Genomic DNA, 16,474 nt, shown 5'->3' with positions numbered 1-16,474 from the left:
CCTGACAACCAGGCACCTTCCCCTGCCCAAGTCCATCACTTTAGGAGCAAGAGAGTACAAATCACCAATCTCCTTTTGCTTGGCAAAGGTTCTCTCAAACTCTATTTGCCTTATAGGGTCCCCAGTTCTAGGTTCCTAGAACCTCAAACATTCTCCCAACTACTGGTATTCTGCTGCCACCATGTAAACACTAATATCTCTGACTGACTTTGCCACAGCAAATATGTTCTCAGATATGTTCTCTTGAACTGGAGCACCTTTGACTTGCTTGGATTAAGGTGCATGTGTCAAAGCTACGCCCCTTCAGAAAGGCAGAACTGCTGTGCCAAAATGATCTACACCTGCGGAGATCATGATACTGTTCGGTTCTACTCCCCCCTTTCCCCAAAAATGAGGTTGGGCAAGTTCTAGAAACCATAGGAACACAGGAAAAACACAGAAAAACAATGCTGTGTAGGTAAAGGGACCCCTGGACAGTTAAGTCCAGTCAAAGGCGACTATGGGGTGTGGTGCTCATCTCACTTTCAGGCCGAGGGAGTTGGCATTTGCCCATAGACATCTTTGCGGGTCACGTGGCCAGCAGGACTAAACCACTTCTGGCACAATGGGACACTGCGACGGAAACCAGAGCGCACAGAAATGCCGTTTACCTTCCCGCTGCAGGGGTACTTGTTTATCTACTTGAACTGGTGTGCTTTCGAACTGCTAGGTTGGCAGGAGCTGGAACAGAGCAATGGGAGCTCACCCCATCGTGGGGATTCGAATCACCAATCTTCTGATCAGCAAGCCCAAGAGGCTCAGTGGTTTAGACCACAGTGCTGCCCACTCCCTTTAATGTCATATAGCTTCCCTATAAAACACGAGTGGGGGGAAAGTGGAAATTCTGGAGTAAGGTTCTGTGGGAACATCTTTATTTGACCTTAGTCTTATTTTAAATAATGGCATCTAGTAATTAACATGGTTTTTTTTTACAATCTGTTTCATCAATTTGGAATGATTTGGAATAACCATTCACTATATACATTTGTTCTGCATGGTTTGCTTGCAGCCATTTATTATGGCCTGATAACCACTGTTTCAGAAGAAGTCTATATTATTTATAGAGCACAATATGATTTGATGAGCAGTTGTAGATTTTAACATGATTAACTGCCCTTTCATTGTTTAACCCATTACAGGTAAATGTACACATTGTGTGTGTGTGTGTGTGTGTGTGTGTGTGTGTGTTTATATATCTAGATAAAGATAGAGATATGTGGATATATATCTACTGTTTGAGAACTCTAAAGGGAGGTGAAAGGGAAGAAACAGTCACATAAACAAAAGCTAACAGAGAAGGAAAGGACATCCTTAATAGCTGTGTCATCATTGACTTTGGGAATATAGAATCTGAATTATTTGTATTATTTACCATAACACGACAGAGTCTAAATGCTTTGACAACATTAATAAATTTAAGGATGTCAATAATTTGGAAAATGCAGGTTAAAGGCACAAACAAGTTCAAGGTTACCAGCATTAAGCCAAATACAAATCTAAAGGACAAGGTGACACTGATGTTGATGGAACACCTGTCAGTTTCAGTTGAGTAGGAAGGCAAATGCTCTGCAGGACAAAACATTCCTATGTTTCCTTTTCATCTTATTTGGCAAAAGGGAGGAGGGGGCTAGAAAACCTGTACACCTTGTATGGGAGCAGGGACTTCAAAAGTCCTAACACCCGTTGAAATGAATGGGAACTGTACAAGTGCTCACTTTCACATTTATATAAGAGTGGTATTTGAAGAATATGAATATGTAAACCATTTTTGATAAATGGACTTCTAAAAAAAGAATATGAAGCTCAGTTGCACATTTGAACTTTTTTTTAACAAAATCAGTATTTAAAAAATATCGTCAATAAGGTTGCAAAATCAATTGCTGCTCTCTCCCCAGGCTTTCGTTACCCCCCCCGCCCGTCATGAGATTTAGTATATAGACACACGTTAACTTGTAAATGATGCGGCAGACGGCAGTGTTTGTTCAAGTCAATTTCTGAATCTATTTGCTTGATATTTATTTGATTATAATAATTTCTGAGAAGATGAAAATCCTAATAATGAGAATCACACGGAAGCATCAACAGTCATGCAGTGTTTCTGGTGTCCTACAACTTATTTGCTGTCCGCTTTCCTTCCTGGGGATGTTAATTTTCTCATTTGCCTTTTCTTTGATTTTACTTTTCACCCTGGTAGAAGATGAGAGACAACAGCAACATGTTAAAAGGTCAACAACACTGCCATCATTTAGAAATATATTTTTGGAAAATACACATATAGTTATTACAAGTTATGTATACATCTGTGTACCTGTATAATAATAATATTTGTACCCTGTCCATATGACTGGGTTGTCCTGGCCACTCTGGGCGGCTTCCCCCCAAAATATAAAAACACAGGAGGACAACATATGCTAAAAACTTCCCCATACAAGGTTGCCTTAACGTCTCTTCTCAAAGTCAGATAGATGTTTATTTCCTTGACATGTGATGGGAGGGCGTTCCACAGGGTGGGCGCCACTACTGAGAAGGCCCTCTGCCTGGTTCCCTGTAACCTCACTTCTTGCAGTGAGGGAACTGCCAGAAGGCCCTCAGAGCTGGACCTTAGTGAACGATGGCGGTGGAGACACTCCTTCAGGTATACTGGGCCGAGGCCATGTAGGGATTTAAAGGCTAGCACCAACACTTTGAATTGTGCTCGGAAACATACTGGAAGCCAATGCAGGTCTTTCAGGATTGGTGTTATATGGTCCCTGTGGCCGCTCCCAGACACCAATTTAGCTGCCACATTCGGGATTAGTTGCAGTTTCCGAGTCACGGTCAAAGGTAGCCTCATGAAGTGCACTGTTTGACCTTGGGCCATTCATCCTCATCTACCTCATAGGGGTGTTGTGAGGAAGGTCAAGCTGAGAAACTGAATGTTGATGCATCGGTTTTATATGTGTTGGTATCAACCCTGCTACCTATCTTACCTCTCATTTATGATGCCATCCTACATTAAGAATTACATTCTGCTTGCCAGTCCTCTGGTATGACAGGAGAAACCAGTTCTTTAAACTTCTGCAAGGGGCAAGCCGCTTCACAGCCCGGCAAAACAAGAGCTTTGGGCGGAAGGTTTTTTTTGGCCCGATAGTGCATCTCAATGGTGAACTGACTGAAAAGGAGAAATGTAGGTCATTAAGAGCATTATGTTGTGCGGATGCCTGATGATCGTCTTCCAAAGCAACTACTCTATTCCAAACTTAAAAATGGAAAGCGTAATGCTGGTGGCCAACAAAAGAGGTTTAAAGACTGTCTCAAGGCAAATCTAAAAAAATGTAGTATAAACATTGACAACTGGGAAACACTGGCCTGCAAGCGCTCCAGTTGGAGAACAGCCTTTACCAAAGGTGTCATGGGCTTTGAAGACACTTGAACTCAGGACGCAAGGGAGAAACATGCTAGGAGGAAGGCATGCTTGGCAAATCCACACCGTGATCAATTCCCGCCTGGAAACCAATGTCCCCACTGTGGAAGGACATGTGGATCCAGAATTGGCCTCCACAGTCACTTGTGGTTTCATTGTTAAAACCGTGTTTATGTAAGTCAATCTTACTCGGCTATGAGTGATCGCCAAAGAAAGAAGAAGTCATTTCTACAAGATGCAGCCATATATCACCCAGGCCTCACTTCCATTTCATAAGAACTGATCTGAGAAGTCTTCTGATAAGATGGGTGGACTTCTGTACTGCTAACCACGGAAGGCTCAAGACAAGTTGCTGATTTTCTCGACTGAATGCTAATCATCTTGATGGGATTTACTTAAAGAAGCAAAACCAGCCCTTTGTCGCAAGCTGCCTGGTTGTTCAATTTATTTCATGCATATATATTTAGAAATATGTCCCACAGATATCAATGGGGTTTATTCTGAAGTAAGCCTGCAAAGGATTTCATGCCTACAGGCAGCCCTTGTTGAATTCTGCCCAGGAAAGTAGCCTTCAGGCAGTGCAATTATGGGCATAGTTGCTTAGAAGTAAATTTCATTGCGTTCAGTTGGGATTCTTCTCTATTAAGTGCGTTGAGGCATAATCATACACATGTTGTCTCAGAGGTGAGTCCCAATGGGGCTTATGACCCATTAAGTGTGACTAGAATTGCACTATTGTTTTGGATGTGGTTTAAGAAATCCTTTCATGAAATTGGATATTTTGTGGAATTTAGTCTTGTTTTTCTTTAATAATCGAGAAAAGTTAGGAAAAAGTGGGTAGACAACCTCTCTTGAGCATCTCTCAGTCTTTCATTTGGGAGGCCCATGACACTTTTCATTGTTGCCCAATTCTAACCTGCTGTTTCAAGTAATTATGATTTAATTGGGATTTCTCAGCTCTGCATCAATGATCAATATTGTAGATTTGGCACAAAGTGTGACTCAACCCTTTCAACCCCTTTCTGTCTTTCAAAGGTATGCACACCTCACCCACTCAGCTATGAAATAATTTTTCAATAGCATTTTGAACAGCCAGACGTCAAGCTCAAACGCAGAGGGAACGCAACTGATTTTTGACCCATTTCAGCAGTGCCGGAATTGTGAGAAGAAATACTGTGTTTGAGAAGATGAGTGAATTTGCAGATGCTTACCCAATAAATCACTGATAATTATTGAATATACAAGTTCATATTTACCCACTGTCTTCTTTATATAGTTCAAAAAATAGGCAGGCGGCGTATGGAGGTAGCTTTACGTTGAAAACATTGAGTGCTACTTGGAGAGCAACTATTGTGGTATCATGCTATAAAAGGGAGAAAAAAGAATTCCTTATAACTTTTATGACAGAAGTTTGTGTGTGCGTACATATGTGTATATATGAATATATAGAAAGAGAGTTCTTATCTCAGACTCTGCTAGTTTCAAAGATGCCGTTTTAGACAAGGGCCTCATTATGGTCTCTAGGACATGTGATATTGCAAAGGGATCATGCTTGCAAATAATCTAAGCAGGCACTAAAGGGAATGAAATGTGCAACAAAATGGGGATGTAAGACCTTAGGCTAGTTCCAGACAGTCAGCTAATTTAGTATTTTAACATGTAGTTTCTTCACATTTGTAGCTCTGAGGCTGCCTTCAGTATCGATGAAACCTTATGTCAATCATCTCTCTCTCTTTCTCTGTGTAATTACTTTTATTTTGCAGGAACATGAGCTGTGTTGGGACCGTGATTTGGGCTGGAGGGCTATGCAGTTTTCCTACCCAAATCTCTCCCTACAGCCCCCCAAAGATAATGTACAGAATGTGGCCCAATCCAGACCAGGAGGGTAGGGCGACTCATCAAGAGCATAACTGTTTCCCCTTCAAAGTAAAAAGTGACACTCTGTTTTTCAACCCTGTTTTTAAAAGATGTGATGCGCATAATGTTACTTGAGTAGACAAATCGCATTTCCAAATAGTCTGCTTAAAGAGGGGAGCCAAAAAGTAGCAGGAGAATGCGAGCTACAGAAGGTTTGGTCAATTTAAAATGTTCATACTTACGGCTGAATACATTAACATTTTTCTTCCATCAGTGGACTCAGTAGCCTCTGTCATCTTATTCAAAATATCTTTCACAAGGAGACCTTAATGGTGATGGAAAGGAATACAAATGCTGGTGAAACCAAGAAGCCCTTTTATCTTTAACCAATTGTTAAAGTAAATTGGCAAAGACTTTTTTTTCAGCTGGGGCAGAGAAGTTCTAACATTCTAGTAATACTCCCAATTCAATTGGGACAGTTGAAGGGTATACTATATGTGTGCTGAGATGGTCTATATACACATAGGAATGTGACTTTGGACTCAGCTACATTAGGAAAGAAAGAAAGAAAGAAAGAAAGAAAGAAAGAAAGAAAGAAAGAAAGAGAGTTTTAAATGCGCTGTAACATTGGGACACCAGGTGGCGCGGTAGAGTTGGACCCTTTGGCAATGTGACTTCCCACTTTAAGCTTTATACAGTGGTGCCTCGCAAGACGAAAAGAATCCGTTCCGCGAGTCTCTTTGTCTTGCGGGTTTTTTCGTCTTGCGAAGCAAGCCCATTAGCGGTTTAGCGGATTAGCGCTACAGTATTAGCGGCTTAGCGGGCTTAGCGGATCAGCTGATAAGCGGCTTAGCGATCAGCTGTTAAGCGGCTTAAAGATCAGTTGATAAGCAACGATCAGCTGATAAGCGGCTTAGCCATCAGCTGTTAAGCGGCTTAGCCATCAGCTGATAAGCGGTTTAGCGGCTTGGGGAAAAGGGGGGGGGAGGAAAAAAACCCCGCAGGAACTCGCAAGACATTTTCGTCTTGCGAAGCAAGCACATAGGAAATTCGTTTTGCGAAGCACCTCCAAAACGGAAAACCCTTTCGTCTAGCGGGTTTCCCGTCTTGCGAGGCATTCGTCTTGCGGGGCACCACTGTAATGCGTTTTCCTGAAATGTTTCTTTAATGAGTCTAGTTCCAGCCTTTGTGTCTACACATGAGGCATGCAGCACAGAAAGATGTGGGCTTTGTTTTGCTTTTTCTTACCTCCTTGTAGTCGTGATTTCTTTTCTCTTTCATGTATCCCAAACATTGCATTTAAGGAAAATGCCAAAAGATCTTTCAAATTGGCCATGACTTTGTCAGTAGCCCAGGCTGGTAATGGCTGCTTATGTTTTTTCTACAGTTGAAAAGAAATAAAAGCGGGTGGTGATTCATCTGTCAGCCATGCCTTTGCTCTCTCACTCTCATCTGTTCTGTTGTTTCACAGACCTTCATGTTTATATATAGGAAAACCCATTCCATGCCACATTGGGGCCCACACAAAATGGCTCACAGCCAGCTAATAAAACCAATATTACAATGAGAGGGGATTTGGTCTAAATAAATTTCCACAATTGTAGGATTAGAATTAGACTACATAGATTTTTGAGGTATCCTCTCCCAGCCCCATGTCTATGGCAGTTAAAGAAAAAAACCACACAGTCCCAATTGGGTTGATGAACTCAGTCTAGAAGTTCCCCTTTTTGTGGGGGGAGAATAGGCCTCTGCCTAACTAAAGGGGTGTTTTAGCTTGGCTGAAATGTGTCTTTGATTTCTGATAATGTCTCTTATATGGAGCATAGAGAGGTGTGTGTGTGGTTTTGTGTGTGTGTACCAGCCTTTCTCAACCTGTGGGTCCCCAGATGTTGTTGAACTACAACTTCTATCACCCCTAGCTAGCAAGGCCAGAGCTCAGGGATGATGGGAGTTGTAGTCCAACAACATCTGGGGACCCACAGGTTGAGAACCGCACAAAGGTAAAATGTACATTTATAGCTCTACACAACCTTGCCCCCTAAAACCACCACTGATACGTTGGAAGGTTTCCTAGATGGAAATGCATCCCTGAAGCTGAAAATGGTTCCTCATCCACAATGTAAACAGTAGCTTGGACCACTGCAGCTTCTGCTACTATGGTTACAACAGCCTCCAGCACAAATAATATTGAAAGCAGGATCGTTAATGACCTTGCCACAAGTGTGGCTTTTATCTGCCATGTGCCACCTGACCTCGTCCTAAACCCCTTGGTCTGTTTTGTTGGGGATGAATGAGTTTCATATAGGTTTACTAGAAATTACCTGAACAAGTAAAGCATCGTACGCATTCCAGAGTTTGTGACTCTTAAAATCCAGAAGCGCCTTCATATCGTATCCCAGGTTAGATGCTAATTGACCTAGAAATGGCTGAAAGATAAAGAGCAGAAGGATTAATGAACCAGTAAGTGCAAATGAATGGTAGGGCCTGATCCTGCAGTGACTGCCATTTTTTAATGGGGCAGAGTTTTGCCCTGCCAGTTCCATAATGTGGGGGGTGCTGCAGTAGCCCCCAATCTTAGAGGACAGAATTAAATGGTGGGCTTTCAGAGCTTGATCTTAAGGAGCACAAGGGGATTGAAAGCTATTGGCAAACAAGACTGAAATATACTCAGAGTCGAGTGTGGATTTCATGCTCTTTATTAAGCTCATAGTAGTGAGGAATGAAAGTTCTCCCCAAATATCTGCTTTATATACATTATTTACAAAATGGGCTGCATGTGATTGGTTAATTCCGGGATTCTCCTGTAGGCCAATCAGGTTGCGGATTCACTTCCGCCTGGAGCTGGATAGGGTGGCTCCTGTGGACCAATCATACTGCTGCATTGTTCTAGGACCAATCAGACTGCTGCATTCTGAATCCTATTGTTCTAGGACCAATCAGACTGCTGCATTTTGGATCCTATTCAACTCAGTACATAACAAAGACGTTAATAGGCAACCAGAGTGCTTTTGAGCATGCTCAATGGCCCCTGAAGACAGCAGCAGAAATAAAATTGACTGCCATTGTTCTGCACCAGTCAGGTTACAGCTTCGGAAGAGCCTTCAAAGGCAGACCCACGCAATGGTCATTTCGACTGCGAGATGGGAAAGATTTAGATTGCCTTGGAGACATAGGATATGAATGGTGGGTTTGTTGAGCTCCAGTCAACTTGAAGTTGCCAATACGGACACTTCCAACCTCTTACTACTTCCAGGTGGGATGCTACCACAAGCTGGAAAAATCCACATTCAGCCAAAGCCCATCTTATCTCTGCAGTCCTCCTTATCACAGGTGGGAACAGGTGGTCAAAGGAAATTACTGGCTGCTTTGAAAGAAAAGTGCTCCTGACAACTGGTGATAGTGACACCAGTCTCAGTGTTCCACATCTGTGAAATAGTACAGACAGCGACCATTTTACGTGTGTCCGATTGATTCACCTCTGTGCACACACTCATTGTTGTGGATCTTGTGGCCAGAAGAGGGAATGGAACGGGGGTGGGAGTGTGGGCATAATGGGGTTTAATGAGGTGGGGTGGGCTTATGCATGCTCCAGCAATGCGCATGGGCGCCAGGAACGCAACCCCCATGCAAATGGGGAGTTTCTTATTAGTGGGCTGCCTGTGACTGGACATTTCTACATCTGTCCTGAATTTTATTGTTCCACTTCAGAGAGGATAGGAGGAAAGGAACAAAAGAGCATTTGGCTGTCTTATCAGACATTCCCAGCACATTCTGAGGTATGTCTACTCAGAAGTAAGCACTATTGATTTCAGTGGGATTTACTCGCATGGATTGCAGCCATAAGATTTTCCCTTTCCATTTCTTACCATTTGACTTTTCAGTTTTTCCTGGACTGTTTTGGATCCAAAAGTTTCCTTTAGAAGCTGACCGAACTTTGGACATGGAGCGTGAACAGGATAATGCAACAACTAATGAAATGAAATGAAACATATCAGCTAAAAAGACCTCCTCATATTGTCATCTGCCTGTGTATAATACATATGTCCATCCTAAATTCAGATTATTAGTGGGAAGATGCTTGAAGAGCAACCAGTCAGTAGCGTGTGATTAGAACTCCCACTTTTTCTGTTGCAAAAAGTTGCCTTGGTCAGGGGCGGCTTGTGCTAAAGGCTTGGTGGGTTTGCATGGAGATAGAAAGTAGAGCCTCCATGCTTGCTAGACTTTCAGTGCTGACCTTTCTTCAGATGCCAGACGGATACTCTCAGGGCTGCTGACCTCACCCCACCATTGAGAGGAGTCTTCACCCCACCACTGAGAGGAGTTATTTTTCTTTTCTCGCTCTACTGCAGAGATGGAAGAGCAAGCATGGTTCTTTGTACATTTACCTCAGCTGCACCTAGGATCTGTGGTATCCAACAAATATTTCCTACAATAAACTTCTCTCTTATCTCTATTCATCTCTCTATTTTAGTGAAATATTCACCTCTCAGGTTGCCATGTTTCCATTGAACTGGGAGTGGAAAAGGTTAAAAATACCACACGTTTCCTTACCCTTTCCTCTGAACGTGGCACAGTATGAACTGGAATTGGTTGCCAAGCGATCTCTTTGTTCCAGATTTGGTTTCCTTTAGGAGGAAAGAGTCCGGCCAGATTGGCTTGAGCACTCATAATGGTTCGATCATAATCTGTACTTCGGACATAAATCTGAGAAGGATAAAATGAAAGAGTGGCTCAGGATGGTATTATTATTTTGATCCTAGATGGTTGTTTTCCACAGGGGGAGGTTTAGATCTAACTTGCATACCCACACCAACCCACTTTCAGGGTTGCTGTTCTGGTGACTGCTGTCTTCTTTTTCTGTCTGTGCCCCATCTCCTAACTGGAAATCCAGTGGGAGGGGAGGGACAGAACCAGGAGAACACGGGAAAGGAAAGACAGGGTCTTTCACCTTCTCTCACCCTCCCTGCTGCAATGATCATAGTAGCCATTGTAAGGAGGGGAAAGGTTGGCGATGGAAAGTCACTGCGGATGCTGCTAGGCTTGTGGGGATTGCAATTATGAGTAAATTTTGAACACATGGTGGAAATCACTACACTTCTGCTTCTATTTGCTTGTCCCAATCCAACAAGCATGGGGAAACGCACCCATAGCTAAGCGGCATTTTAGAATGAATTGATTTTAGAATGTATTTCAATTAATTGATTGTGATTTTATGTAAACTGTGTTACTTTTACTGTTGTTAGCCGCTCTGAGCCCGGCTTCGGCTGGGGAGGGTAGGATATAAATAAAATTTTATTTTATTTTATTTATTATTATTATTATTATTATTATTATTATTATTATTATTATCATAGTTTGACCCTAACATTATATTAGTATAAATGCTATTGCTGAGAAAACGGGGAAGTTAGTTCCAATACTTGCTTCCTTTCGCTTGTATTCATCACTTAAGAAGTCCTTATATCTGTCCTTTATGAGTTGACCCAACAAGTATTGCTGCTGCATTCCACGCTGTGGGAAAAAGGAAAAGGAAAAGTATGCATGTAAAACTCATTGATGCAATTTACCGTCCCCTCCAAGCTACTTCTGACTATTTCAACGGATAAAGGAACACTTTGTGTATTCTAGGCTCGCGGTGTTGGGTGTACATTACACCATCATGAAAAAGCTAAGCTCTGGATTTTGGCCTGTTCCTTTCCGCAGCACCAGGAGAACAAGGTTAACATCTAGATTTGTGGCAGGTCTCCAAGACTGAAAAAAGAGGCTGGACCAGATTCTGTTACAAGTTATGGATGTGTGCTGATATGGCTGTAGCTCTCAGATCACTGGCATTGTTCTAGATCTGGGTTATGAACGCCATTTACATTCACAGCCCAAACTGCGGACTATGATAGTGGGAGCTGTGTTTTGGCAACTTCTGCAGCCTGGGAGTAAAATGTTCACTGCTCTTCGTTGAGCGGGGGCTTATGATGGTGGCATCAGGTTTTCTTCTTCTAAACAGTGCTTTGTTGCCATTCCACATCCTGCTTGATGCATGGCTTTTCCCTTCTCGCCCACAGCAATATTCTTGGAACAACACTACCTCATGAGGAAGTGTCGTTTATAAGGACTCAGTTTGGGGTGAGGAAGATGGAACCCATGCTCAACAGCAGCAAAAGATTAAGGTACCCCCCTGCCCTTACGGGCCAGTCGTGTCCGACTCTAGGGTTGTGCGCCCATCTCACTTAAGAGGCCGGGGGCCAGCGCTGTCCGGAGACACTTCCGGGTCACATGGCCAGCGTGACAAAGCTGCTCTGGCGAGCCAGCACCAGCGCAGCACACGGATTAGAACGTTGCAAAATTTCTAAATGCTGCAATTGACCTTAGACTATGATTGCTCTTTGCTTTTTTAAAAAAATAAATAAATTTATGTAGTTAACATTCTGTAATTTGGGTTAGTGGACCATACATAAATTATATTACTGTTTGTGTACATTGTACTGAAATGGGCATTGCTATTATTGGAGCCTGAAATAATAAATAACAACGTTTCAGAAGTTTCAGAAGCTTTGTAGAGATTTGGACGTTTGAGCAGTATAGCCATTCTGTTAAATAAAATAATAAAACTAATAGTTAGTATCTTAATGAGTATTATATAAAGGCAAACAAATCAACAAAATACGTTTTCATTTCTTAGAGCATTATCAGACCGTTGTGAGCTCTCCATATCCTTGTGGCCAGACATCTTCTTTGACCACATTAGTGGGAAAAGTTGAAAGAGGGCTTCTGTCGCCATGCCGGTAAACCTGGTGAAATGTTTTGAAGATTGCATTAGTTTTCAAGAAAATAGAATTGGATGCAATCTGTCAGAATGAAATATTAGCTGCCCTGCTGCCGCTCTAAATGTGAAGCACACAACCCTCTCACAACATTACCCCATACCTGTCTACTCAGAAGTCCCAATGACTTGACTTCAGTAGGTCCTGCTTTTTAAGTAAGTGGCTATAATATTATCGCCTTCGTCTATCAGAGAAATGCACTATGAAAAAGCCGCCAGAATATCTCCTAGCGGTCCTGTGCCTCTGCAATTCTGTGCAGGGGTGAGAGGTTGAAGGGGATTCGCTAATACAGCTGTATTTTGAATTTCGTTTTTGTCCTTTTGAGAGGAGAACACAATGTACGTCAGGAATTTCTAGAGCAGTGGTTTCTCCTGGACCATTTGAAAACTGCTGATGGTCTTGGTGGACCACTTAATGGTTTTTATTAACTACTGTAGTGCTTGCAATCTGCTCTGTGCTGTATAATTTTTAATTATATTTCTAGTGCTTCTTTCATGTCTTATATCTTATTGTACTACACTTTGCATTTCATATAATTCAAACTGGGGAAAATGGAAGAAAGAAAATAAGTATTCAAAATCATCAGGAATACTTCATGAGGACATGTTGCAGGCCACCTGAAGGAAGGGCATGGGCCACAGTCCGGGAAGCCCTATTCTAGAGCTAACAGACTTTGAGGGTGGGTATTTACAAAAGGAAGACTGTCAACAATACTGTTGTGTGCTGCTAAGAATAAGTGATAGTTTGCATGCAACTTTAGTGCTGTACAGTTGGAAAAAGGAAGCAAAGGGGGAATATAACATTTTCTCATATTCAGAAAACATGCATTGCAAAATCCGCTGACCGTTGGGCATTGACATTCAGATGTCAAGTGAAATATTGAATGCACTGAACACTTACAAGCCCATTGTGTGTTCTTCATAAAGCTGACCAGAAAAACCAAGAGTTTAAATTCAATTAGACAATATTTTTGTTCAAGCTCTGGTTTGTATACTTGCTTGCTCGTTTAGACATTTTATACCCTGTCCTTTAAACAATGCTTTTTGTGTGTGGTGGTACTTAGCATCATTCATCAAAAGCATTGTGTGGGATGGGAATAATGGAAAGATGGCAACCACAAAATCTGGTTAGAAATAGGGGGTAGGGGTGGGATATTCCTAGTGGTCTTTTTTAAGGGGGGAGGGAAGAGAAAAAGCTCAGAAATTTCAGAAACCTTCTGGAAAAAAAAATCTACTTAGCATATTAAAATGCATAAAATTATTCACAGGAACATAATTTAGAAAGAAGAACAGCAAAGATCAACACTGTCAAGGTCATTGTTAGCAATGAAAAGAAGACCTCACGCTTACCAAGACAACATACTTCAGTTCCCTTCCTGTGATACTTGGGAGAAGCAGACCCAAGAACAGGATGAAGAAGGCGAAGCCACAACTATTGAAACCGTGCCACAGATGCATCACTGATCCCGTTACTCCCCGGTAGTGAAGGTGGAAAGGGGGAAAGTTGTGTTTTATAAAGAGCAAATCAAGGGGTGGAGACTCTCTGTAAATTTGATCTTGGAGTTTAACTTGAAGGCTACTGATTTATGTATTTTTGTAATACAGTCAAGGACTGAGAAGGAGATGCCAAATTCTGTAGGCCTGGAGGACCACACTTGCCTGGGGGATGTGCCCCATTGCTTTTCTCCAAAAGGAAGGACACTTAGGTCTCTGCTTATAGGCAGGGAACCAAAGATAATGGGGAGGTTGCAGGCTCAGACCTCCAGGAAGAACATCATGGTAGTTTGAAGGTGAGCCTAGACCTTTCCAATTGGCCAGAGAAGGAATAGCTGCAGGAAGCTTACCCCAACCCCTTGCCATCCCCAGCTCAGTTTGTGTATATGCATTCATGTTATTACGGTCTTTTGCTAGCTGCCTTGAGGACCTCTCAGTCCAGTGGTAGGTGGGGTGCAAATCTTCTAAATAAATAAGCAAACATAGTGGCATTGCTGCCAGGAGAGGAGAAACACGCCACTCGCCCACCACACTTGTTGTCACTCAGGGTAAAGGTATGTCAGTGATGGTGGTAACAATAACCCAAACCTATTTAGAAGATAAAAGGGACGCGGGTGGCACTGTGGGTTAAACTACAGAGCCTAGGACTTGCCGATCAGAAGGTCGGCGGTTCGAATCCCTGCGACGGGGTGAGCTTCCGTTGCTCGGTCCCTGCTCCTGCCCACCTAGCAGTTCGAAAGCACATCAAAGTGCAAGTAGATAAATAGGTACCGCTCCGGCGGGAAGGTAAACGGTGTTTCTGTGTGCTGCTCTGGTTCGCCAGAAGCGGCTTAGTCATGCTGGCCACATGACCCGGAAGCTGTACGCCGGCTCCCTTGGCCAATAAAGCGAGATGAGCGCTGCAACCCCAGAGTCGGCCACGACTGGACCTAATGGTCAGGGGTCCCTTTACCTTTTATTTAGAAGATATTCTATGCAAAAATGTATAGGATGATATATTATGAAATTTAAAAAGTGCTGAAAATAACTTTTGTTAAGAACCCAGAAGCCTTTTTATTAGGAGTTATAGGTACCGACATACCAAAGGAGCAGAAAAGACTTTTTATGTATGGAACAACAGCCGCCCTGATGCTACCAGCCCAAAGATGGAAAGAAGACAAAGTCCCTATCAGAGAAGAATGGCAAACCAAGCTGATGAACTATGCTGAGATGGCAAAACTGACAGGAACACTCAGAAACCAAGAGGACAAAAACTTAATAAAAGAATGGGAAAAAATTATAAGCTATTTAGGAGACCACTGTAAGCAGATGGAAACAAAAGCAGAATTTTAACTTTACTTGTAGTCTTAAAATTACCATGGATAATATGGTTTGATATAAAAATTGGAGTGTGGAAGAATATGTAGTACAGTATTAAATGTTTAAAATGGGACCCCGTGGAGGGGATGGAGGGAAGTCCTGAAATTTGGCGGAATCTCTATATGAATATACTTTACGATTCTTCGCTTATAACTTTGTATATGTAAAACCAATAAAAATGATTAAGAAGAAGATATTCTGTACAGATGCATAATCTCATGGCCAGTTGAAGTATTCGCATGGGCAAATAATCATGGTCAGTCAAGGAGGACATCAGCACAGCACAATACCATTATCTCCATAGATTAAGTGTTCATGGAAGAAGAGAATGTTTAAAAGCTGAGGTACATAATATTGTAGAAACAGACCCAACCGCCAATAGACCATAGTAACATTTGCCCTTAGCAGAAATTTTACACAGACATCATAGGCATCCATTATGGTCAGGATTATGCCCTTTAGCTAATACAGGGCTTCTAAGATTTGCAAGAGAGGAACCGGGTGTACCTGGTTGTTTGAGGGAAATGGAAATTATATTTCATGGCTCTAAGGAAAGGACACGTTGCCATAATCTTTTCCTGAAAAATAAGAACAAAATGGGGGTGCTTTCACATATGAATAGCAAACTCTAGGGCAACAGGATTTTAGTGATCAGTAGCTGCACCATTGTAGCTGCACAGATGTAACTATTTAATTTATTTAGTTTGTTTAGCAAAGGTCTCTGGAGGGACTTGCAGCAAAGTTTTTATACAGAGGTAAATAACATGAATATCAGTACATCAACATGGATTTCACAAAAATGATATCATTTACAGAAGTGTCGTGAAATTAATAACATATAGCACAAACTTTCCACAGAAATGTCTTTTGAGATGTGGCCTCCTGAAGCTTGAGCTTCACGCTGACAGGAGCAGAAACAACATTTTCACATTTACCTCAGCTCCACAGCAGTTTTCTCAGAAGTTGTCATGCTCAGGAACTAAAATTTAGAGCCCTTTATAACAAAAAAGGTATCAACCAAAAAAAGTAGGGAACTTACAGTGCTGAGGAAATTCATAACCCATTTTGAAAGTTTAAAGGAAGCCTCACTACCAGCCTGCACTTAAAGGTTCAGGGCCTTACAGAAAGGTAACATTGGGCATATCTAAACTTTCTGAGGTAATGAGTTAGTTGCCCATAATGGTGGCTGCTCTTTGCCTCACCTCTCCCACTGAATGCGTTTGCCCTTGTTAAAGTAATGTACAGCAGTAACGTACACAGGCGCTTCCTGGGTTCAAGGTTTCAAGGAGAGGAGAAGAAGCAAGAATGCTTCATGTCAAAGGTGGGAGCCTCGCCCAAGGAATCTGAGGAGCATATAGTTAAAAATATAAAGGCAAGTGAGAAAAAGGTTCTTTAAGTTCCTCATAGCCCTTGCCCACTTCACCATCACACCCCACTCATCATAACTGTTGGCTGAGGTGGTTGCTTTATTCTGCCCAATGGTAGGGCCGGCCACAGAACCAACT

General features: G+C 42.2%; 1 protein-coding gene across 1 annotated transcript; it reads right to left on the bottom strand.

Annotated features, from left to right (window-relative positions):
* Nucleotides 1–2,016: 2,016 nt before the first annotated feature.
* Nucleotides 2,017–14,547, bottom strand: LOC308459468 (lysosomal acid phosphatase-like). The gene is made up of 11 exons (XM_080974978.1): nucleotides 13,467–14,547; nucleotides 11,989–12,084; nucleotides 10,724–10,810; nucleotides 9,851–10,003; nucleotides 9,166–9,267; nucleotides 7,621–7,725; nucleotides 6,548–6,680; nucleotides 5,542–5,624; nucleotides 4,699–4,805; nucleotides 3,009–3,190; nucleotides 2,017–2,226 (listed from the first exon to the last, which is right to left on the bottom strand). The coding sequence occupies exons 1-10, from the start codon at nucleotides 13,572–13,574 to the stop codon at nucleotides 3,034–3,036; spliced, it is 1,131 nt and encodes a 376-aa protein (XP_080831104.1). The 5' UTR covers nucleotides 13,575–14,547; the 3' UTR covers nucleotides 2,017–2,226; nucleotides 3,009–3,033.
* Between the last annotated feature and the right edge of the window lie 1,927 nt (nucleotides 14,548–16,474).

The sequence above is a fragment of the Podarcis pityusensis genome (genome assembly GCF_964106645.2).
Source record: "Podarcis pityusensis genome assembly, chromosome: 12".
Classification (NCBI taxonomy): Eukaryota; Metazoa; Chordata; class Lepidosauria; order Squamata; family Lacertidae; genus Podarcis; species Podarcis pityusensis.
This window is presented reverse-complemented; position numbering and strand designations above follow the sequence as displayed.

Excerpts from the sequence above, each read along its gene's own strand:
- LOC308459468 (XM_080974978.1), bottom strand. The coding sequence starts at position 13,574 with ATGCATCTGTGGCACGGTTTCAATAGTTGTGGCTTCGCCTTCTTCATC. Across the intron at positions 12,085-13,466 it reads AACTGAAGTATGTTGTCTTG|GTTTACCGGCATGGCGACAG; the intron begins GTAAGCGTGAGG and ends ACATTTCACCAG. Across the intron at positions 7,726-9,165 it reads AAAAACTGAAAAGTCAAATG|CCATTTCTAGGTCAATTAGC; the intron begins GTAAGAAATGGA and ends TTTATCTTTCAG.